We start from the raw sequence: 22,392 nt of genomic DNA on the forward strand, positions 1-22,392 counted from the left end.
ATGTGAAGCCCTCCTGTGATTCAGTATGAAGCGTTTCACTATCAGAGATGAAAGGCTTCAATTCCCTCCTCAGTCAGCAAAACTTCTCTCCCCCCACCTCATTTTATATAGTGAAGAAGAAGAGATTGGATTTATACCCCACCCTTCACTACCCAAGGGAGTCTCACAGCAATTTACAAACTCCTTTCCCTTCCCCCTCCCTGCAACAGACGCCCTGGGAGGTAGGTGGGGCTGAGACAGCTCTGACAGAAACTGCTCTTTTTCAAGAACAGCTCTTATCAGAGCCACGGCTTGCCCAAGGTCATCCAGCAGGTGCAAGTGGAGGAGTGGGGAATCAAACCCGGTTCTCCCAGATTAGAGTCCGCGCACTTAACCACTACACCAAACAGTGGGAACTTAGGCTAAAATGATGAGTTCCCTAAGGTCAGAATACTTAGAGGGCAGTCCTGTCTCATTGTCCATTCTGTGTGTGTCCCCCCCTCCCCCCAACAAGCTAACTCATTTGTCCTGCTGTCTGTGACAGTTTAGGTCAGCTGATAAAGGCTTATTTGTTAGGCATGGTTGATGGACGGCAACCATCTTTACACCTGGCAGTTTGAAGTCCGCTTATGGCGGGGAGATGGAAACAGCCCTGTCTGGGAGCGTTGCTCTCCTGGCAGCCAGTAAGCAGGGCCAAGAGCTCTCCACGCTTGCCTCAGGCACCGGAACTCTGTCTGGCAGCCATTTTGGGGACAGAAGTAACTTGGTTTTGAAGGCAATAGATGTCATTTAAGGGAATAAAGAAGGAACCATTGTGGAGACCAGGAAAGAGGAGGGATCATGACAAGATTTATATGGGTGAAAAAAAATTAAAATTGATGGGAGAAGTACAAGGAAAGAAGCAAAGAAAGTGGGCAACGCTGTTGTTATCCTCTGTGCAGGGAAACTACTTTGTTGATCCTGTTTTCAGAATGAGTTGCCAGACGGACTGAACAAGAAACGACTGCAAGCCTTGCTGAAGGGTTTTGGGGAGTATCCGGCCAAATACAGGTGCGTGCCTCGCCTTTAATCTGTTGTTTACTGCCCAGTTGAGCAAAAAGGGTCCGATTCTGTAAATCTGTCTCATGACTGCAGGATGTTTGTGTGGCGGTCCTTACTCCAGCTTCCGGAAAACCACTTGGCCTTCAGCAGCCTGTTGGATAAAGGGACCCATTCCGCGTTCGCCCATCTTCAGAATGAATATCCTATTAAAAGCCGGAAGCTCCTGAGAGTCTTACAAAGGTAATTCCAAGAGGTCGGTTGTGTTAATCTGCAGGAAAAACTAAAACAGGAGTCCAGTAGAACCTTGGAGGTGAACAGCGTTTATTCCATGAAAGCTTGGGCTGGAATAAAATGTCACTGGACTCATGTTTTCATTTCATTTATCTGAAGAAGTGAGCAGTGACTCATAAAAACTCATGCCCTGCCACAAATTCACTGGGCCTGTACTCATCATGTGAATTCACACGAGGCCTTGTGGACAACTTTTTTTGTGTGTGAATATTTTGTGGGAGCGTGCATGTATGCATGTGCTTGTAAGCCTGGAAGTCATGGTGATTTCTGGCGACCCCCTAGTGGGGCTAGGACATTTTAGAGAGGTGGCTTGATATTACCTGCCTCTGCATCCCAGTCCTGGTTTTCTTTGGAGGTCGCCCTTCCAAGTATTTGCCAGGGTCAGCCCTGCTTAGCTTCCAAGATCTGACAAGATCGGGCTTGCCTGGGCTATCCAGGTCCTTTGTGGACACTGCTTATGGTAATCACATGAGGTTTGACTTGAAGCAATCTAGTATTCCATTTTCTCTGCTTGTAACAGTCCAGGCACTGGTGCAGTCTCCACGCACAAAGAGATACTCCCCATCCCCCCCATACAGGAAAGAGCACAGGCTAGACCTGGAGGCATCTCCCAGTCTTTCTCCTGTCTTATTTCTTTGTACCCCATTTTTATCCTGGGCTATGTCTAGCAAGCTTAGGATGGCGTACACTGTTCTCCGCTCTTACTTTGCTCTCACAGTAACCAAATGAGGTAGGTTACGGGTATGGGTCTTTACTTCTTTACACAGAGAGTGGTTAAAATGTGGAATTCTCTGCCAGAGGATGTAGTAATGGCCACAGGAATAAACAGCTTTAAAAGGAGGATTAGATAGATTCATGGAGGGATTGTTTCAGTGATTACTAGCCATGCTGAGGGTAGGCCTTTCAGTGGTTACTAGCCTCAGTGACTGAGGGGAACTTCCACATTCAGAGGCACTAAACCTCTGAATCCCAGAGCCAGGAGGCAACATCAGGGGAAGGTCTCAGCCTCTATGCCCTGTTGTTGGCCCTCCAGAGGAACTGGCTGGCCACTGCGTGAGACAGGATGCTGGAATAGATGGACCGTTGGTCTGATCCAGCAGGACTCTCTTGATGTTTTTATGTTAGGCTGAGAGACAGCGACTCGCCTGAAGTCACTCAGTGACTTCCATGACCTTTGCGGTAAATGGTCACGACCTTTGAAGTAAGTGGTTACATCTTCCCCAGTTTAATCTTGCCCATTCTCCCCCTCCCCCCAAAAAACCCCTCCCAATCAGCAGTGGAGGAGCTTGGGGCTGATTCTGCCTGGTTCAGCCCTATGTCAAGGGACATCATCTCCCGAGTTCTTCCATGCCTGCCCCATAGCTACATCTGGTTTCCCTTCCCTGTGAGTGGCACACAGGAGGGGGTGCCTAAAGTACTCCTGTGGAAATACCTGCAGCCCCTCATCTGACTTGCTTCAAAATATTTGATGTTCAGTCTTTAAGGCCGTGGTAGTGTGGATTGTAGTACCTTCAGGTATTACAGCCGAGGGAATCACGTTTTTCTCACTATGTAATGGAAGCAGTAGGAGATCCATTCCCTGCAAGTAGAAAAGTAGGAGAAAAGGCTGCGCTTGACTCCTCTCCCAGGGGTGCCAGATTTTTTTGCTTACAAACTATTTATTTATTTATTGGATTTCTACCCTGCCCTCCCGCCAAAGCGGCTCACATGGGGAGGGGGGCACATTTATGCAAGTGCCACTTTTCCACACTTTGAGGCAGCCCATACTATAAAACTAGTAAGTGGTAAAAGCACATGAAGCTGCCTTATACTGAATCAAACTACTAGTCCAGCAAGGTCAGTATGGTCTACTCTGACTGACAGTGGCTCTCCGGGGTCTCAGGTGGAGATCTTTCACATCACCTACTACCCGGTCCTTTTAACTGGAGATGCCGGGGATTGAACCTGGGACCTTATAAATTTACTTATTTTGAGATTTTTTTTTTATTCCATCCTCCCCAAAGTGGGCTCAGGGTAGATCGCAAGATCGGGGGTCTCAAGACAACCAAAACAGCAGGAAATCTGAGGAGGGAGTTCTTGCCACCTTTGTACAATTTCTCCCCTCCAGCAAGCAGACAAGAAGCCCCACCCACTGCAACTGTAGACATCCACAAGATTTCTCAGGGAATGCTGCTTGGGTTCTTCATCCAAACTCAACTGCACAGAACACAAGAGAAGCCAATGTTGGATCAGGCCAGTGGCCCATCTAGTCCAACACTCTGTCACGCAGTGGCCAAAAATACCAGGCGCCATCAGGAGGTCCACCAGTGGGGCCAGGACACTAGAAGCCCTCCCACTGCTGCCCCCCCGCACCAAGAATACAGAGCATCACTTGCCCCAGCCTGAGAGTTCCTATCTGTACCTTGTGGCTAATAGCCACTGATGGACCTCTGCTCCATATGTTTATCCAGTTCCCTCTTGAAGCTGTCCATGCTTGTAGCCACCACCACCTCCTGTGGCAGTGAATTCCATGTGTTAATCACTCTTCACACAGCTCTCCTTTGATCCCTAAAGCCCCTGTTGGAATGCCATGCCAGGTGGCCTGTTGTGCTTCTGTTGCATTCATCTTTTTGCTAACCTGGTTTTCTTTCTAAGCTGCCTTTACTTCCTCTTGGGACAGAACGATAGCATGTACTATTTTTAATACAAACAAAAAATTGAAAAGGTGACATTTGTCACTGGTGGTTTTTCAGTCTTCCCAGCCAATGTGACGTTTGAGAGCCAGTGTGGTGTAGTTGTTAAGAGTGTCAGACTAATAACTGGGCGACTCATGCCATGGAAGCTCACTGGGTGACCTTGGGCCAGTCTCCCACTCTTGGTCTTGCCTACCTCACAGGATTGTTGTGAGGATGAAATGGAGAGGAGAATGATGTAAGCTGCCTCGGGTTCCCTTTGAGGAGAAAGGTGGAGTACAAATGAAGAATAACAGCACTTTTGGCTCTTTGGAAAGGGCCGTGGACTCTGGAGCAGATTAACTCTTTGCGCCACAAGATTTTTTCCTAAACTGTTGCTTCTCTCTGTCGCGCAGGACGTTGTCTGCTCTAGCTCACTGGTCCGCCATCTTTGGCGAGATGCCCTACATCCCTCTGCTGGCCTTCCCTTTTGTCAAACTCTTCCAGAACAACCAGCTCATCTGCTTTGAAGTGGTGGCCACTGTCATAGGTAAGGCAGGATTTCCAAAAGGGGGTGCCACCCGATCTGCACCAGCGGGCATCCTTGGCCATTTGTTTGTGTCCACCTCTTCTCCATGAAGCTGAGGGGGTGCCACAGAGCTCGGGGGGTATGCATAGTTCTTCCTCCCAGTTTGATTCCCCCCATTAACCTTTTAACATGGGAAGTTAGGCTGAGGGAGATTGACTAGGTCATGGTCATCCTGCATGCTGCGCGTACAGGAGGTCTGTGGCATCTCCAGTTAAAAGGGCTCTCTGCTGTTAGGAGATACCTTTCTCTGCTTAGATCAAGACGGGTAGCTGAGTTAGTCTGTTTGTAGAAGCAAATAGATGCAACGAACATGAAATTGAGCAAACTTCAGAGGACGGCGGAAGACAGGAGGGCCTGGCGTGATCTTGTCCATGGGGTCACGAAGAGTCGGAGTCGACTGTGCGACTGAACAACAACAAAAAGCAGTAGAAAAGGACAAGAATCCAGTAGCACCGTAAAGACTAACAAAATTTGAGGTAGGCTATGAGCTTTTGACTCATACAAGCTCCTACCCTGCCACAAATCTTCCTAGACTTTAAGGTGCCACTGGACTCTTGCTCTTTTCTACTTTCTCTGCTTGACACCCCAGAGAGGCACTGCTGGTTGTGATGGACAACACTGGATTAGGTGGACCAGTGGTTGGACTCTGTATAATGCAGTTGTATGTTTTGCTGCCTTGAGTCCCTCATTGAGAGAAAGGCGGGTAAAAGGTGACATAAATAAATGTTCATCGTGGAGGAAACCCCTGTGGCTTCAGCCATTCCTGTCTACCACTCCTCCCTCTGTCTGTATATCACTGGTCTGAGTTTTATTTCTTGGTCCACTCCAGAGTGAGAGGTCATGTTGGGAACCACCTCTTGTATAATATACATGATGGTACTTGGCAGGGGTCATTTTGTAGAAAAAGAGGTGCAGGAGCTCATTAGCATAACTTATTTGCATATGCCACACCCCCTGACATCACCAGAAGTGTGTCAGAAGTCAACACCCACTGCTCAGGCTCCACTGGACTATTTTGGATTGCTAGCTATTGGGGGGGGGGAATGCACAGATCTGCCCTCACAGAGGAGGGAGTGCTTGTACCTGAAGGTGGGCCGGGGGCTCTGCAACTTACCTGGCTGCTTCTTGCTCCTTGTGGCCCAACTGAGGGCTGCAGGGAGCAGGGGGTGGGGCTTGTTGCATGTGCCCGCCCCCTGGGCTCCTTACTGCCGGAGCTCTGCTCATGTGCGCTCCCGCAGGAAATAACACCTGGTACTTGGCATTTGTAAAGCTCTTCACATATATTATGCCAGTAATCCTTATAACAGCCTTATGAGGTAGGTCAGTTTTGCTGTATCTGACAGGAGACTAGGACTACCCCGTGTTGATCCTTAAAAGAACAAAACCAGGCTAGGTATTAGTCTTCGCATATTCTGGGGACACCCCAGGCATGCAGGAAATATGACTGGGTAAATTAGCCATAAAGAGAAACAGTGGCCTGATGTTAGGTCAGAGAATGCTTCAGAGGGAATAGCGTAGAATCACAAGAGTTGGAAGGGACCTCCAGGGTCATCTAGTCTAATCCCCTGCACAATGCAGGAAATTCACAAATACCTCCCCACACACACACACACACACACACACAGTGACCATTGTTCCATGAGATCAGATGGGGGGTGGCAGAATCAGCCTGCTCTAGCCCACGAGAACTTATAAAATGTTTGAAGGGAAGAACGGGAGGGGGCTTCCAAATTTCTCCCTTCTCCCACAGGCCACAGGCCTTCTCCCACAGCTTGTTGTATCCCTATATTACCACTCTGGGCATCGTCAGAGGCTATGCTTTGGGTGCCCCTGCCATCTCAGGCTAGAAGGGTAGCCACCCAAGAAAGGGCCTGCTTAGTTGTGGCACCAGCACTGTGGAACTCGGCTTTTCCAGGCAAGTTCATCTGTCCCCCTCAATCATTGTCTTCCGTCAGCAGGTGAAGACTTCTCCGTTTGGCATTCCCTTACGGATTTTCAGTGGCCATCCTTCCTGTTTAGGTGTCTCTGTTGTTTACACATTTTAGTAATTTGTATTTTAAAGCTTCTTTTTATGTTGCAACTGTTGACTGCCTTGGGGACCCAAAGCTGGGTGGGAAGGTGGCATACAAATGCTTTAAATAAAGCTAAAGGCTAAGAGGGGATACATGCTTGCCAATGAAGCTGATGGGCAGTAGGTTCAGGATGGACAAAGGGAAATAATACTTTACACAGGGAGTGATTAAAATGTGGCACTCACTGCAAGAAGATGTAGTGATGGCCACAGGAATAAACAACTTTAAAAGGGGATTAGATTCATGGAGGATAACTATCAGTGTCTACTAGCCATGGTGAGGAACTGGTTGACCACAGTGAGACAGGATGCTGGACTAGATGGACTATTGGTCTGATCCAGCAGGGCTCTTCTTAAGTGCTTAACTTCTCCTAGAAAGTTGGTGGGGGAGTGGGATTTGAACCATGGATTTCCTGATTCACTGCCAAGCCCCTACACTCAACTAGTGCACTCGTTAAGTAAATGGAATTCCAGACGTATTATAAAAATGGCAGTGCCGTCAGAAAAGATGTCCTCCCTCGTTCAGATTCCAGGGTAGGAATGCTGGGACTGATTAACGTGTTGGAGAAAGAGAGCAAGCACACAATACGTGTATCCTATCCTATCCTTCCCATGCGTATACACAATAAGGAGCTGAACCAGTTGTGGCTTCCTGGAACCTTTACCTGGTGAAGGCAATGCATGTATTCACCTCCAATGTATGGAATGTATGGAGCGACCCTGATGGGGCAGAGGAGAGGGAAACAAGGCGAAATGTCACTTATGTGCTGTTGCTAGACGATGGAAAGGTCTCCAAGCAGCGGTTTTATTTTCTTTTTTCCAGTGAACTGGTGTCAACACTGGTTTGAGTTTTTCCCCAATCCTCCCATCAATGTTCTAAGCATGGTGGAAAACCTCCTGGCCCATCACGACAAGGAACTGCTGCATCATTTGATGACCTGCAATATAACATCACAGGTACAATTTCAGCGTGTTTTTGAGAAGAGCACACCCATTGCCAAGGGGAGCAGCAGTGGGATGAGATGGCCCCAGTGGACAAGCACCCCCCAGGGCAATAGGAAGGAAGAACCATTGGTTCAGCTGAAGCTCCATCCCAATAGGGACCTCTTCAAAATGGTTCTGAGGTTCCTTGGCCTTCCTTACCCAGAACACCTTCTGGCTGCTGCTTAGGGTCGAAAATTATCCCATAAAGGGGGCTGTACCTTGTTTGCTTTCTGTTCCACTCTTGTGTGCCTGATGAATGTTCTTGGGGGCAAAGAAAGATTGTTATTTTTCCCTAACTGGAAGCCATTCTCTGTTCTAACATTCCAACTAACCCATTTGCCCTTGTTGAATGAGGAATTCCTTCTGGGTTAGCAGGCTGCTTAATCTTTCTTGTGACATTGGTCACTGCAGGCATGTGACCCAATGGCATTGCTACCCTCTGGCCTCGCAAGCCTGCTTCGCACGTGCTGGAGAGTGAGGCGGAGAGTGAGGTGGTAGGATGGACTGCCCTACTTCATACTGTAGGTGGAGTGGGCGGCATTTTGGAATGCGCCTCTCAGTTTAAAAGCTCCCTGCAATTACAGAATGGGTACAGCAAAGAAAGCGCGGGGGGGGGGGGCTTTAGAACTTCTGTCTTGGCTGTGTTAGTTTTCTGTTTGCATGGAGATTTTTTAATGTGACGGGTCAGCTCTGGAGTTCATCACTCACAAGCTGAAGCGGAGCAATCCCTGCCGCGGCCTCATCCCTGCCACATTCTCCTTCACGTGTGAATTTGGACCAAGGCTCCGGCCAGCAAAAACCGACGGCAGTCTCATGGTTCCTTAAAAATAAACAAATGAAAAGCGTCATAATACTCTTGTTAGTCTTTAAGATGCCACAAGGCTTTTGTGTGTTTTGCCTCAGCAACTTGACCGTATTTGCTGTGAGGCTGGACTTATTCTGTAATCCTGGTCCCGGTCCCATGGGCCGGAAAATGCGGGGGGGAAGCGTGGCTGTTTGCCCCGGAGCAAAATAACGTGCGGCCACCCGATCACACGTCCCATTGAGGTCCCGTGGTTAGGGGGTGAGGTGCCAATCACATGGCTATCCTGCAGCACGGCAGAGAAGCAGCGCGGCGCGATCACAGCAGCAATCGCTAGGTGCCGCTTCCATGGCAAACAGGTGGTTTTTACCGAAGTTTGTGCGCATGCGCCGTTGGGTGCTTTTGCACATCCTGTAGAGATTTTTTTGGGGGAAACCCTTGTTCCCTTGTTTGCAAAGGAACATCGGCGGGCGCCGGATGCCACGGGATTCCACCGGAAACGCAATCAGACGCCCGCCCTTGCCCCGCGGTGTCCGGAAACCAGTACCTCATAAGCACTAGTTTTTTAGTCCGCATCTTTGGTGGGACGCCACAGGATAGCCATGGGAGCACTATGCTTCCCAGATGTTGCGGTGTGATTGCGCCAGGAAAATCTGCCTATCATCCGTATTTTTAGCGCGGCAAATGCTCCGTGTGACCGGGGCCCTAGTTGGCCTTTTCTGAAGAAGGGTAGCACCGTTGCTTCCGAGGGAAGCGCTGTTGCGCCCTGTGGTGGCAGGTGAAAACATATTTCATGTCTGAACATGAGTTGGGGGATAAAGTGTGTGTCTGGATTCCTGAAGAACCAAGTTTTCCTTCTGCCTGAGATATAGGAGGGCTGTTAGTAGATGATGCAGGCGATGCTGGGCTCATACAGTTAAGAAGGGAGCTAGAGGGGTTTTTTTGTGACGAAAAGCTGTCCATTAAAAAAAAAAAAACTTGCCATTCAAGGCCATTTATTATCACTGGGTCCACAACAACTCCTAATTGCCTCATTCATACTACTTCAGGTATACGCTTGGCCACTTCTAGAAACCATGTTCTCTGAGGTACTGACAAGAGAAGAATGGCTAAAAATGTTTGACAACGTCTTCTCCAACCACCCTTCGTACCTCCTGATGCTTGTTGCCGCTTACGTGATATGTTCCAGAGCGCCTCTGCTTCACTGTAATCAGAAAGAAGACTTTGAGGTAAATATTTCACTGTTTGAGAGGGTCATGTTCTATATTCTCAGGGCCTGCTCTGCCTTCAGGGAGACTTGAGTTGTGTGACACTTTTAGCTGCACAACCCAGCCCCATCATAGGTTGCATTCAGGACAGCATTTGATTGGCTTAGTTGTAAATTGTGGTTTCGATTTGTGTTTTTTTTTTTTTATGTATTTTTATGTTTTTGTTCTGTGTATATTGTAAGCTGCCTTAAAGGTAGAAAGGTAGCTAAAATATTTTAAATAAATAAATATTTAAAAAATGGGTGGCCGTGCTCTATAATAGCATCAAGTGCACTCTCACACTCTCTCTGTGAACTTAGGCAGATCATGGGAGGGAGGGCAGGAAGGGTTGCCTCAGTGCTTAGTTCTCATGGTCCTTTCGTACACGCCCAGGGAAATGCCAGTCACCACTTTGGGGAAAGGAAGCAATTGTCCTCCAGGCCAGCTTGGCCCGAGATCCTGGAGCGGGTTCTTTTTGCCCTCTTCTGGGCATGGAACAGGGGTCACTGGGGGTGTGTGGTGGGGGAGGTAGTTGTGAATTTCCTGCACTGTGCGTGGGGTTGGACTAGATGACCTTGGATGTCCCTTCCAACTCCTATGATTCTGTGATTCTCTGTTTCCAGCCCCTCCCCCACTGGTGAACCAGGTGAGCAGATTTGGGGAAAGTTTTAACCAAAGAGAACAAAGTGTTCTTTCTGTGAACGTGTTGCGCCTTAAGCAAGATTATCTTTCTTGCAGTATTTCTTCCATCACCGAAACAACTTGGATCTCAACGCCATGATGAAGGAGGCCTACCATCTCATGGAGTGCACCCCGGCAGACATCCATCCCCAGCATACGCTGGATGACTTTGTGCCCCTGACTAAGGGGCAGTACCCAATATTTAATAAGTACCCCAAGTTCATTGTGGATTACCAGTCACAAGAGCGAGAGCGGATCCGGCAGGAGGAAATCGAGTACCTGAGAGAGAGGTATCGCTTGAGGAGACCGGGGGACAGAGGGGGCATCTCTCTTTTGTGCCTAGTTCAAAAAAGAAAAAAGAAAAGAATGGTGTGCAGATAAGGTGGGGGAGAAATTAAGAATTTCCAAGGTACGTTGGGCTTGAAGGTGGTCTAGCCCAAGCTCCTAAAACAGAACCATGGTGCACACGCTGGCCTGTTTTCCCCATCACACATAAGCACATACAAAGCTGCCTTGTACGCAATCAGAAAGAACAGAGAAGAAAAAAGGGGAAAAAACTGAACCTAAACCTAGAATTCAGAACCTAAAAAGGTTAGTCAGGAATAGAAAAGGGCCAACTCTAAAAATCTAATCATAAAATATACAAAAATATATGTGTGTGTTTATTCAACATAAATTAAAATAACAAACAAGGGCCCATTCATACCTCATATAAAACTGTAAAAACATACAAGGGCTAATAAGATAGACCTAATCAGATAGACCTAACGCGTTTCGGCCTTTACAGGCCTTCTTCGGAGGTCTAATGCATACAGAACATTTGGAACATTTGGCTGTACAACCTTAGATGAATATACAGTTGACCAGAGAGAAGTACCACTGGACATGTGATTTCACTGGAGGCTTCATTTGTATTTCTGTATTTCTTTTCCTTGCCCAGTGGTTAAACTTTGGAACAATTGATCTCTGGTCTTTATTCCATATTTTGTATATGTAGAATTGTATGTATTTTTACACATCAGCCTATATGTTCTGTATGCATTAGACCTCTGAAGAAGGCCTGTAAAGCCCGAAACGCGTTAGGTCTATCTGATTAGGTCTATCTTATTAGCCCTTGTATGTTTTTATAGTTTTATATGAGGTATGAATGGGCCCTTGTTTGTTATTTTAATTTATGTTGAATAAACACACATATATATTTTTGTATATTTTATGATTAGATTTTTAGAGTTGGCCCTTTTCTATTCCTAACTAACCTTGTACGCAATCAGACCATTGGTCTGTCAAAGTCCATACTGTCTTGTCAGACCAGCGGCAGCTCTCCAGGGTCTTAGGTAGAGGTCTTTCACATCACCTACTGCCCAGCCCTTTTAACAGGAGATGCCAGGGACTGAAACTGGGGACTTCCGAATGCTAAGCAGAGGTTAAAGGTGTTCAGTAATAGAAAGCAAGTGTTCAGACATAACCGTGCTTTTACTGAGGCTTGCTCGAAGCCCACCATAGATGGAAAAGTGTAGCCTGGTTCTCTACATTGCAGGCAACTCGTCCATGAGGTCGAAGCAAAAGCGGTCCAGCGGAAGGTGGACGACGAAAAGTGGTATCGGAAGCAAGAGCTCCTCCGTGAGGCTGAGGAGCAGAGGCGGAAGATTCTGCTCAAGGAAGAGGAGAAGCTGGCGGAGCAGAGGCAGAGGTACTTTCCATTTTAGGGTCCTCCGTTTTGTTGGTAGAAGCTGCTGAGGCTCTAACTGAGGAGGCTGCTCTTCTGGAACTGCAGGATTTGGCCTCCTTGGAGCACCGCTGGAAAGAGCTCTGGCTTCTCAGGGCAGGGTTGATCTGCTGAGGCCCTGGAAAACTCAAAGGGCTGCATCGAAACGCCTGTAGCCCACCCTTCCTTCATGGAGCTTGTGGGCATTCCTGGTTTTCTCCTTTCTCTTATCCTTGCAATGATGCTGTGAGGAGAAGTCAAGCTTGGCGGAGGTGTGAAGGGACAGGGTCAGTCAGACAGCGTCCTGGCTGAGTGGGGCTCTGAGCCTGAGTCTCCTGTTCCCAGTCCTAGAGGGGACTTTTATTTCCATTAGGTGTTCAGCATAGAGAGGTTTCGCAGGTGCGACTTATAGAATCCTAGAATCACAGAGCTTGAAGGGGCCATATAGGCCGTGTAGTCCGACCCCCACTCAATGCAGGATCAGCCTGAAGCATCCCTGACAAGGGTTTGTCCGGCCGCTGCTTGAAGACTGCCAGTGAGGGGGAGCTCACCACCTCCCTCGGTAGCTGATTTCACTGTTGCACCACTCTGACTGTCAAAACGTTTTTCCTAATATCCAGCCGGTACCTTCCGGCCCTTAATTGAAACCTCTTATTGGGAGTCCTATCCCTTGCTGCCAACAGGAATAGCTCCTTTCCATGCTCTGACAGCTCAGATACTTAGAGAGAGCAATCAAGTCCCCCCTCAGCCTCCTCTTCTCCAGACCGAACATCCCCAGGTCCCTCAGTGCTTCCTCGTAGGACTCAAGTCTCCAGGCCCCTGATCATTCTCGTCGCTGTCTTCCGCACCTGCTCCATCCTGTCCGCATCCTTTTTGAAGTGAGGCCTCCAGAACTGCACACGGTATTCCAGGTGCCGCCTGACCAATGCAGTGTACTTCTTTCAGCACAGTGACGGTGTGGAGGGCAAAGCCTCTCCTGTCCTCTTCCTGGTGCCGCACGGAGAGCAAGTGGTTAGTGGTTAGTGGTTAGAACAGCAGCTGGGAAGCCCAGGTTCAAATCCTCACTCTGCCGTGGAAGCTCACTGGGCGACCTTAGGCCAGCCACACGCTCTCAGCCTAACCTACCTCACAGGATTGTTGTGAGGCTATAAGGGAGGAGAGGAGAACAATGTAAGCTCCTGTGGATCCTATCAGGGAGAAAGACGGGAGTATAGATATATATGAAAAGGTTAAGGGGGGGGAGTTGAACATTCACCCCGTTGGAAAATGGGGGCAGGGACCTCTCTGATTGGAACATAGCACTAAAGAGTCTTAGACGCAGCGCCTGCAGTCTGGTTTGGTATTTATTTATTTCATTCAATTGGCTAGGCCAGTTTGGTGCAGTGGTTAAGTGTGCGGACTCTAATCTGGGAGAACCGGGTTTGATTCCCCACTCCTCCACTTGCACCTGCTGGTGTGACCTTGGGTCAGTCACAAGCTCTGGCACAGCTGTCCTTGAAAAAGAGCAGTTTGTGTCAGAGTTCTCTCAGCCCCACCCACCTCACAGGGTGTCTGTTGTGGGGAGGGGAAGGGAAAGTAGTCTGAGACTCCAAGTGAAGGGCAGGGTATAAATCCAATCTCTTCTTCTTCTAGGCTGCCCTTCCCTGAAACAGGGCTCAGGGCAGTTTACATCAAAGGTAAATTACAACATATAAGAAATTTAAACAGCATTAAAATATATTAAAACCATTTGTCAGAAAAACAGTGCTATATCCAAGAGGACAGATAATTTCAGTAGCCACCTGCCCCCTGGTATGGAGGGGGAAAGGGGGAGATGGGAGTGCCAGACCATCGCTGTCCTCAACCAAACGCCTGGCGGAACATCTCTGCCTTGCAAGCCCTACGGAATGATAGTAAATCCCACAGGGCACTGATGTTCTCTGGCAGAGAGTTCCACCAGGCAGGATCCAGGGTCGAAAAGGCCCTGGCCCTAGTCAAGGACCGCTGGATCTCTCTCGGGCCGGGGACCACCAGGAGATTCTTATTCCTAGAGCGCAATGCTCTTCCAGGGGTGTATTGGGAGAGGCGGTCCTGAAGATATGTGGATCTCTGACTGCTCATGGCCTTGAAGGTCAAAGCGAAGACCAGTAGAGGTTATGTCATGTCATTCATGGGTAGCCCAGTTCAGCACAGCCTCGGTGGCTGTTGGGAGTGTCTCCCAGAGGGAGGCGAGCCCCTTACAGGGAGCTTCCTCTTGTCTTCGTTGGGGACATGCATAAGGCCAGTGCAGGAAACAGCCACACCAGGTCACAAGAAGTCTCTGTTGCTGCTTCGGGGAAAATGTACGTCCTTTTAATTCCTGTTGGTCGGTGGGGGGTTGGCTTTCAAAGGCTGGCCGCCGTAAAGAGAGAGCTGAAAGTCAAGGAGCTGCAGTTACTGGAAGCCGCAAGGAGGCGCTTTCTGAAATACCAGCAAGATCAGCGGGAAATGGAGCTGAACAGGCTCGACGACGAAATTGCGAGAAAGGTAACCCGAGCGAGAGGCAACCTTGCGAAATCAAAGTTGTATCGACGCGCATGTTGGCTTGCTGTTGTGCTGTGTCCCACTTCCTCACCTTAATGGAGCCTGCAAATTGAGTGGGTGGATTCTGGCTTTCGGAAACTTAGAAGGTGGGGGGTGGCCTGGGTGCAGTTCCAAGGATTTGGGGAGGAGGGTACCTTGTTCAGCTCAAATCCCAGGCCTTTCCTCGTCTCCAAACCTTTCCCCCCTCTGCTTTTATGCATGTCAGCACTCCCATCTTTCTCTTTCTGCTCCATCAGTCGATCCAGAAGTGATGCACAGAGACAACAGGGCTCTCTCTCCTCTCAGGAAAAATGAACGCCTGAAGCTGCCTTGTATCAGCTCAGGCCGTTGGTCCTTCTGGTTTAACATTCTCAGCTCTTATTGGCAGCTTTTCCCCAGGGTCTCAGGCGAAGTCCCAGCACTTCCTGGCTGAGGTCCTTTTATCAGGACTGCCAGGGAGTGGCCACTAGAAGGACTACCTGAGGCGTCTTCTTCAGCAGCTTCTCTTTTTCCAAAGGCTGCAGAGTGACTTCTTGAGCCTAGGAGAACTGGATTCTCCAGAGCCAAGTAGCTGAGGGAGTCTCCAGCCCCCGAATAGCTGGACTTCAGCCTTCCGAGCGGAAGATGTTTTACCCGTGCTTGTCTCGATTTTGTGGGGAAGCGGGGAGGGTCCTGCTGGATTTGGGTCACCCTTGAGCTCCTCCCCACCCCATCCTGTGATTTCTTCGTTCAGTTCAAAATATTTGGTAGGAAAGGGAGAGGCCGGCAAAGAAAAGTGAACCAGTTTCACTCTTTCGGCACTCCTGTGTGCATCTGTTCCAGGCGTCCCTGAGAGATCGCGAAACGGCCGCCACCATTCGAGATGTGGAAGTGCAGCAGATGGAGCTGGAAGCTCAAAGGCGGCTTTTCGAGCAGGTGAGCGTGCGTGGCGTGGCTGCGCAGGGAGCGGCCTTCCCTTTGAGGCTGTCCTGTCGAGGTCAGTAGGGTCCGCTCAGACTGGTAGCCGCTGCCCAGGATCTCAGGTCTTCCACGTCACAGACTGGCCGGTCTCTCTAATTGGGGGGATTGAACTTGGAACCCTCTGCATGCAAAGCCAGGAGCGCTACGACTGAGCTGTGGCCTTCCTCTTTATGAGACAAGAATGAATAGAACTACTGCAAATATGCAAACAATACTTAATAATTTTTCAGTAAGTACAAAATTATAAATACATTTACAGTAATATTATGTTTATACAGATAAATAGATGAAATAGATGGACGAAACTCCCCGCTGATGTTCCGTTTCGCGGTGACTTCTTCACACATCAAACCTTATAATGATGTGCCTTCACATGGTCACAGTCTTCCAATTGGATATTTCTCAGCTCCTAAACGTTTCTAATGTTCATTCGCGTTGTATTGTCAAACCATAGTGTCAGGCTGATTAGCCCGCTATTGACACTGTGGTTTGACAATACAACGCGAATGAGCATTAGAAACATTTAGGAGCGAAGAAATATCCAGTTGGAAGACTGTGACCGTGTGACAGCACGTCTTTTATGAGGTTTGATGTGTGAAGAAGTCGCCGCGAAACGGAACATCAGCTCCGGGGAGTTTCGTCCATCTATTTCATCTATTTATCTGTATAAACATAATATTACTGTAAATGTGAGATTTATAATTTTGTACTTACTGAAAAATTATTAAGTATTGATTGCATATTTGCAGTAGTTCTATTCATTCTTGTCACTTTATACTGCAACCCCTCTATCAGTTGACTATTCCTCTTTATAAGAAGCAGGTGATATTGGTGTTGCTTTGGGGGGGGGGGCATGCCTTGGCCTCTGGCTCATGCCAGTCTGATCCGTCTCTGCAGGGAATCTGAGCCACAGCCTCTCCACTAGCCAAGATGGGGGTCAAGGCAGGGGGAAGCACGCTGGGTCAGAGAGGGGTGAACTCTTGTTGACGTGCGATGCAAAATGGCAAGTGACTGGAATCCCGTTACTCTAGAACCCGCTCCACCTGTTCAGCAAGGCAGATTCAGAGCAACTTTTTATTCCCCAATCCAGCCCATCACTGTCTCGGCTGAGAAATGCGAGGAGATGCAGCCAAAATCCAGGCAGTTCTTGGCCGGTCACCTTTCAGCTACAGCTGCACTGTGTGGCTTTGGGACGCCTCTCTCAGCCTCGCTCTCCAAATCTGCAACTCAGAGATTACTCGTACTAGCCTCCTTTACAGGGCTGTCGTTGAGACTGCTGTGATATACATGGAAATGCTGCCAACACTGAAAGGGTCATACAAACGCTAAAGTTTCTGTTATTAAATTAGACCAAAAGCAAAAGGTTAGTTTGTATCGTTTCTGAGCAGCGACACTCACTTTATATCTTGCCTTTCTCCCCGGTGAGGGCCCAAAGCAGCCTCCGTCTTCTTTCCCCTCCGCCATGTTTATCCTCACAATGACCCTGTGAGGTAGGTTAGGCTGAGAGGGTGTGGTTGGCGCTGAGGGGATGGAAAACCAGACTGCAAGTGAGCTGCGGAAAGGCAGACTGAGAACGAAGACCCTCACGTGGAATGGAGGCTGGACAACCTGCAGTGCAGGCAGGCCCTTCGGGGGGCGTGCATAACTGGTTCTGCCAGCACCTTCCAAGGGCTGGGGCAGCACAATGGCTCAGAAAAAGGAGCCAGGATTTGGGATGCCCCCAGATTCAAGTCTCAGCTCTGTCCCCAAACCTGCTTAGTGTACCCAGGCAAACCGCACTCTCTCAGTCTCTCCTCTGCAACACGAGGGTGATCGTGGCTGCCTGCTTTACAGGCCTCTCATAAATATGGCCGCATGATAACCTCTGCTGTGACCTGGATTGCCCAGGCTAGGCCAATCTCATCAGAACTCAGACGCTAAGCAGGGTCGGCCCTAACCAGTATTTGGATGGGAGACCTCCAAGGAATACGAAGGTTGTGCCACAGAGGCGGACAATGTCAAACCACTCTGAAGGCCTCTTGCCTCGAAAACCCTACCAAGTTGCCAACTTGACAGCAACAACAACAAAAATAATGTCTGTGAGTTGTTTTGGGTGTTCAAAGCGCTGTGTGAATGTTAACGCACCAATGTTGGGTATGTATCTTTCTCAGGAGCAGTGCCCTTTTATTTCTTGACAGAAACTTGTCAAAGAAGAGGAAACGGTGACACAGGAAATGAAAGGGGAGCTGAATGCCAACAGAAGAAAGGCAGATCTTGAGGACCAGCTCCTTCAGAGGCTGGTTGAAGCGGAACAGGCCGGCAAACGTAACGCTCAAATTGTAAGGACAACGATTTGAGCTTGAGGGGCAGACATCTCTTGCAACACATTGAAAGTTGCTCCCTTAAGTAAGCTGCGGCAGCCATTTTGTGGCTGGGCCCACTTCCTGCGGCAGCCATTTTGTGGCTGGGCCCACCACTGTGTGTCAGGATTCCTAAGGTGCCTGTAGGTTCAAAGGTTGGGGATCCCTGAGGTATGTGGCTATTTACAAAGTGCCTCGCTTTGTCTCCTTCAGCTGGCCGAAGAACATCTGGCCAAGACAGGCCAACAGCTCATTGATGCCGACTGGCGAGCTGAAGCCCTTCACAAGCAGCGATGCGAGGATCTGGACCGTGAGGCGTGCTATCAAGAGCTGGCGAAGCACCTCCGTGGCAACAGAGCTATGGAGTCGGAGCTGCTGGATACCCTGAGAGAAGAGGAGGCTAAGAAAGTAAGAGCTCGGAGGGCTGCCTGAGGCAACTCTCGGATTGCCCCACCTGTAGAGCCCCACCCCTACCGCTGCGGCTAACAGAACTAGTCCACTGTCTGTCTGTCTGTCTCCTGGCTAGTGGGAGGAAGTTCTGGAAAAGAGAGAGCAGGTGGCAGCGGAGCAGGCTATTACCGCAGTGCTGGACGCCAACCGGAAGCGGCTTCTGGAGCGTGAAATGGACGACGCCGTGGAGCTGGCAGTGAAGCTTCAAGATGACGACGGCTATTTCGGTGAGTCGCCGCCAAGCGTGGCAGCTGCTTGAAAGCCAGGGTGTGGAGTAGCAGATGCAGACTCGGTCTCAGACTGGGAAGACCAATTCACTATGGGAGGGGGGCACTTTGAGTCCAGCCCTCTTCCCTGGTGGGTCGTGAGAATAAGATGGGGGCCTGCTGCTCCAAACTCCTCAGAGGGAAGACAGAATGCAGGTGCTACAGACCCAAATTAAGTTGCCATAATGCTGACAAAATGGAGTGGGAGAAACTTTGGCACAGGGCACTGCCACCAGTCTCATCCCCACGAGTCTCCTTTGGCTTCTTAAATGTGCATCTTGCCCTTCTTCCCTGGAGCATGTGCAGGCACAGCAGGACATTATCCCTCTCAAACTTCCAAGGTGGGCTGGGCTGGACTTGATAACTCAGCAGGGATTCTAACTCAGGCACTTGGGCAGAAGACCAACCGCACCCTATTGTGTCCAGTGCACTTCCTTTAGAGAGAGAGACTGGATTTATTATCCGTCCTTCACTACTCAAAGGAGTCTCAGAGCAGCTTACAGTCTCCTTTCCCTTCCCCTCCCCACAACAGACACCCTGTGAGGTAGGTGGGGCTAAGAGACCTCTTTTGAGTACTGCTTGTGAGAGAACAGCTCTGAATGAACTTGTGACTGACCCAAGGTCACGCCATCAGCTGCATGTGGAGGAGTGGGGAATCAAACCCGGTTCTCCCAGATTAGAGTCCATGCTCCTAACCACTACACCAAACTGGCTCCTAACCACTATACAAAACTTTGTCCATCCCTCTGTCACCTGCACCAAAGTAGCTCATGCTTAGTTTGGTCTGTTGGCACTGCTCGTAGAGCGTAATTGCTTCATTGCAAAAAGCTGAACAGCTTCTGCTTGCACAGTTGTGGGAACCTCAAGGCTAGGCTGTTGCAATGCGTCCTGCTTGTGGCTGCCATTGAAGACTATTCCAAAGCCCATGCCGGTGTAAGAATGAATTGAGGTGGTACAAGAGACCAGCGTTCAGGCTCCTTGTAGTTTTCGAGATGGTATTTGTAGCCTAGAAAGCATTACCAGCAGTGCTTCGGTCCTGTGATGTGCCTCTTAATCCCAATCACTGTTCCCGGTCTCAACAGAGAGCACTTTTTGCATTGTAGCATACCCTATATGGTATCACCATTTGACTGATGTTTTGCACCCTGGTTGGGGCGGGCACTTTGAAAGAAAAGCAGACTTTGGATTGAGCTCTACACACTACCAAGAGGTGGATCGTTCTCGTCTTCCTTCCTCCCCACTGCAGCCCCCCATATCACATGGATTGTTGTCCGTCTCAGGTCCCCCAATCTCTGGCCTGCCCATTACAATGCTCACAGAGGGTGGGCTGGGAAAGGACAGGAGGGGAAGGCGGAAAAAGAACAGCATCTTCCACTCACGGTGTGTAGGATCTAGCCCTTTATGAACACTGCCGTTTACACATCTTCTCAAAACGGCAAGGTTTTCTTTGCTGCTTCGGAGTATATAAATACTGGGTATCCTTGGCTCAGAATGCATGTCTCGGAACAGCGTGTACCTAGCCCTTCTTGTAACTTAGCAACGCCCCTGTCTGTTTTCTGCAGAGAGGCTGCGTGACTTGAGAATCTCCCAGACCCAACAAGGCCCTCAGACCCCCTCGAAAACTGCTTCACAGCCTGGCAACGTCTGCCTAAACGATTCATCAGCAGTGGACTCCTCGGTACCCTGTAAGTATCAGCCAGGAGTCGTCTCTTTAAGTTCCCCTCTTGGCTGCTTCTCCATTCTTCCAGTTGGTTGCTTGGCTGTTATAGGAAGAATATGTTATCCACAATGCTGGGGGTGATCCAGCAAGATGTCTTTGCCCTTTGCCCCTGCTCACCGCGTGGTCCTAGGCCCGAGAGCTGGGCAGTTGGTTTCAGTAGGTAGACCCATTCCTGCAGTCGCACATTGAAAGTTGTGAAAGTCTGACCGTGGGGTTTATTTATTTATTTGTTTGTTTGAACAGTTATGTCTCATCTTGCTCGTGGTTCAAGGCAGCTTACAAGAACAGGTAGAAACATTTTCCGTTAAAACCAAAATAAAATGGCAAACCCCACATCTCTTCCCCCCCTTCCCTCTTAAAAGAAGAAGAGATTGGATTTATATATTATTATTATTATTTATTAGATTTTTATCCCACCCTCCCGCAAAAGCGGCTCAGGGCAGCTTACAACATTAAAACCAATAAAATGATACAATACATCTAAAACAATCAATAACAATACAGTAAACTCACGGATATACCACCCTTCACTCTGAGTCTCAGAGCGGCTGACAACCTCCTTTCCCTTCCCCTCCCCACAACAGACACCTTGTGAGGTAAGTGGGGCTGAGAGAGCTCTGAGAGAACAGCTCTGAATGAACTTGTGACTGACCCAAGGTCACGCCATCAGCTGCATGTGAAGGAGTGGGGAATCACACCCGGTTCTCCTTGATTAGAGTCCACGCTCTACACCAAACTGGCTGTCATTCAGAAGCCCAGCGAATAGCCAGTCCTTGCAGCACCTCCTAAAGATCTCTGGGAGGGGCGCCTCTGACCTCTACAGGGAGCCCATTCCACAGAGCCACAGGGGGAAAGGCCAGGCTCTGGTTGATGCCAGATGGTCCACCCTGAGTGGTGGGATAGCCAGCAGACCACCATAGTTGGTGCACAGGGCCATACGGCAGGAGACGGTCCTTCAAATATGTGGACCCCAGGTTGTGAAGGGCTTTAATGGTGATAACCAACAGGTGTAGGCAGCCGTGTAGTGAGTGAACTTGGAACAAAGAGACCTGGATTCAAGTCTGCTCTATTATGAAGATTGCTAACCATAGGCCAGTTGTTGTATCACTGCTTAACCTACTTTGCAAGGATAAGGGAGGGGGGTGCTATGGGCCACTGTTTTGGAGGAAGAGCAAGATACAGCATGAGACATGCCAGATCTCCACATGCTTTTCCCCCCCATACCCTTAAGGAACTTTAAACATTGGCGTGGAACCCTGGCAGATGTTAAAGCTTCAAAAGATCACAGCCGGGAGTTAACATTTTCCAGTGAGACATAACTTGGGGCTGCTTTGATCCTGAAAAGATTACTTTGAACCTGTAATCCCTTCCTAATGCTAGTTCTTATTCTTGTCTCTCTCTCTCTCTTTTTAAGTTTCTTTAGACAGAGGACGGCAACATCTGGAATCTAGAGAGCGGGAATTGATGGCAGAAGTCAGACAGCTGAGGCAAAAGCTTACGTCACAGGCTCGGGCGAAATATACCCCATCACCAGACGCACAGTGGAGCTGAAGGGACACGGTCCGCCTGCCACTAGAACTTCAGTGAATTTTCATATAGGGAATCAGAGAGACTGGTTTTTTTAGACAGTTGTAAATGCTTCTAGAAATATTTTTGTATATAAAAAAATGAAACCACTCACATGTGTCAGTGTATTACTGTAATTTCAAGCCAGTGTTTTGAATAAACATTTTAAAGTAAAAGGCCAGCTCAATTAAAAAGTAGCTGTTTAGCATACACACACATAATTCAAAGTTGGGCAATGTCTCTTTAACCCAAGTGGGCTGTCCTAAAATCTATTCCAGTTTATTCTTCCAGTTAGCCAGTATTTATAGTATTAGAATGCAACCTTGTTTAGTCCTATTCATTGCAATAGGATTACATTCACACATATAATCCATTTTAAATGGTCTGTGTTAATTGTTGCACTTAATTCTGTCAATATGGATAGCCGTGTCTGTCTCTAGCAGTAGAAAAGAGTAAGAGTCCAGTAGCGCCTTAAAGATTGACAAAATCTGTGGTAGGGTATACCCTAC

The 22,392-nt window shown here is 48.8% G+C and overlaps 1 protein-coding gene across 1 annotated transcript in view; it reads left to right on the forward strand.

Annotated features, from left to right (window-relative positions):
• Positions 1–21,907, forward strand: part of TBC1D31 (TBC1 domain family member 31) — a 40,252-nt gene extending 18,345 nt beyond the window's left edge. The window contains exons 9-22 of the mRNA XM_015411051.1: positions 950–1,029; positions 1,114–1,260; positions 4,379–4,512; positions 7,446–7,579; positions 9,458–9,637; positions 10,394–10,626; positions 11,874–12,026; positions 14,411–14,546; positions 15,405–15,497; positions 17,720–17,860; positions 18,095–18,289; positions 18,408–18,558; positions 20,160–20,282; positions 21,732–21,907. Coding sequence (XP_015266537.1) covers positions 950–1,029; positions 1,114–1,260; positions 4,379–4,512; positions 7,446–7,579; positions 9,458–9,637; positions 10,394–10,626; positions 11,874–12,026; positions 14,411–14,546; positions 15,405–15,497; positions 17,720–17,860; positions 18,095–18,289; positions 18,408–18,558; positions 20,160–20,282; positions 21,732–21,868 — 2,037 coding nt within the window. The 3' untranslated portion in view covers positions 21,869–21,907. The remainder of the gene's footprint in view (positions 1–949; positions 1,030–1,113; positions 1,261–4,378; positions 4,513–7,445; positions 7,580–9,457; positions 9,638–10,393; positions 10,627–11,873; positions 12,027–14,410; positions 14,547–15,404; positions 15,498–17,719; positions 17,861–18,094; positions 18,290–18,407; positions 18,559–20,159; positions 20,283–21,731) is intronic.
• Positions 21,908–22,392: the final 485 nt, after the last annotated feature.

This window comes from Gekko japonicus, unplaced genomic scaffold (assembly GCF_001447785.1).
Source record: "Gekko japonicus isolate JY-2015 unplaced genomic scaffold, Gekko_japonicus_V1.1 scaffold580, whole genome shotgun sequence".
Lineage (NCBI taxonomy): Eukaryota > Metazoa > Chordata > Lepidosauria > Squamata > Gekkonidae > Gekko > Gekko japonicus.